This window comes from Micropterus dolomieu, linkage group LG02 (genome assembly GCF_021292245.1).
Source record: "Micropterus dolomieu isolate WLL.071019.BEF.003 ecotype Adirondacks linkage group LG02, ASM2129224v1, whole genome shotgun sequence".
Lineage (NCBI taxonomy): Eukaryota > Metazoa > Chordata > Actinopteri > Centrarchiformes > Centrarchidae > Micropterus > Micropterus dolomieu.
In genome coordinates this window covers 15,135,840-15,137,292 of record NC_060151.1, presented here as the reverse complement: position 1 = coordinate 15,137,292, position 1,453 = coordinate 15,135,840, and the positions used below count along the sequence as shown (strand labels likewise).

At 43.7% G+C, this 1,453-nt stretch overlaps 1 protein-coding gene across 1 annotated transcript in view; it reads right to left on the bottom strand.

Moving 5' to 3' along the window:
- Window positions 1-628: 628 nt before the first annotated feature.
- The window catches only part of LOC123958955 (F-box/WD repeat-containing protein 9-like), a 7,239-nt gene continuing 6,414 nt past the window's right edge, over window positions 629-1,453 (bottom strand). Inside the window, exon 4 of the mRNA XM_046032748.1 lies at window positions 629-679. Within this exon, the coding sequence (XP_045888704.1) occupies window positions 629-679 (51 nt within the window). The remainder of the gene's footprint in view (window positions 680-1,453) is intronic.

Sequence of the window (1,453 nt, the reverse complement as noted above, 5' to 3'; positions counted from 1 at the left end):
GTTGGAAATTTGAGAGACAGTTATCACAAAACCTTGGTAAAAACAAACAAACTGCAGCGGTAAGTGAGAAAATGTTGTTGAAGCTATCCAATAGCGTATGCAGTCTTCCCCTTTTCCTTTAGCTGACCTAAATCTAATGTTAGACTCAAATGCTTTACCTAAGTGAAGCTCCATATTTGTATAGCGCCTTTCTAGTCTTTTTGACCACTACATCTGCATTAACCATTCACACACTGGTGGAACAGCCACCAGTATCAGTTCAGTATCTTGCCCAAGGACACGTCGACATGCAGCCTGGAGGAGCCAGGGATTAACGGGCAACCCGCTCTACCTCCTGAGCCACAGTTGCCATGGTCAAGTTGTCACCTGGAGATCTCATGCATTGTATTCTAAGCGGAGACAGTGAGTCTGCAATCATACGAAACTCCAAGAAAACGTGGTTATCTGTTAGCCCTGAGTCTGAACTACAGTGTCTCGCTATCAGCCCAGCTGTTATCACCCTGACAGGGAGAGAGTTTCTACAGGTATTTCTGCCTAAGGACCTGTAAAGTCTGGCTCTACGATTGCCCCCATGTTCCGGCAGGTAGGGTGGCCCAGACCTCTTAGAAGAACTCTGTGTAGTTCTCTATCATTCTGGTCTGCCTTCTTGCAGGCCATCCCAAAGCTCTCTTTTTTTGCTCTGAGGAGAAAGAATTGAGGAGCAAGGAGGGATATGAGGATCCATGAACAAGGGTACATGAGAGCAGCCTTCACGGAAGTCTTTTACTGGCCAACACACCGCCTTATTGGATCTCAGTAATTGATTGGTCAGATCAGCTGCAGCATCCAAACAGTTAAATCACAACATCACTGAAGTTTCATACCAGAGTGAAGACAAATAACAGATTAAACTCGAGCTATCACAACCAAGTTTTATGTTTTATTTTTTTTAATTCACCATCTAGTTAAAATTCTGTGTTAAAGAAGGAGGAAGTGATTCTGCAGGAGGTTGATATTTGAACTCAACTGCCAAACAAATGAAGCCCTCTCTTGAGAGCTTCCTCAGAAGATCCGACCCCCGCTGTGGAGTACCAATGTGCTCTTTTGCAAAGCATGCAGCAATGTTCTTTTGTAAGCAGTGGCTTCCTTCCGTAGATACCCTGCTTGCTCAATGTTTTACGTATTGAAGACTCATGAACAGAGATGTTAGCCAGTTCCAATGATGCCTTCAAATCTTTGGCATTGTCATTTTGACTGGGCGCCCACTTCTGGTTAGAGTAGCAACAGTCCCAAAGTGTCTCCACTGGTGAGTTTCTAAAGTCTTTGAAATCACTTTGTAAACTTAACCAGCTTTATGTAAATCAAAAATTCTTGATCGTGGCGCCTCTGTAAGCGCTTTTTGGTGAGGAATGACTCACAAGCATGCGCTTCTTGTGCAGCACTAACTCCAAAAGTTTGAGGGTTTTTTTTTTTT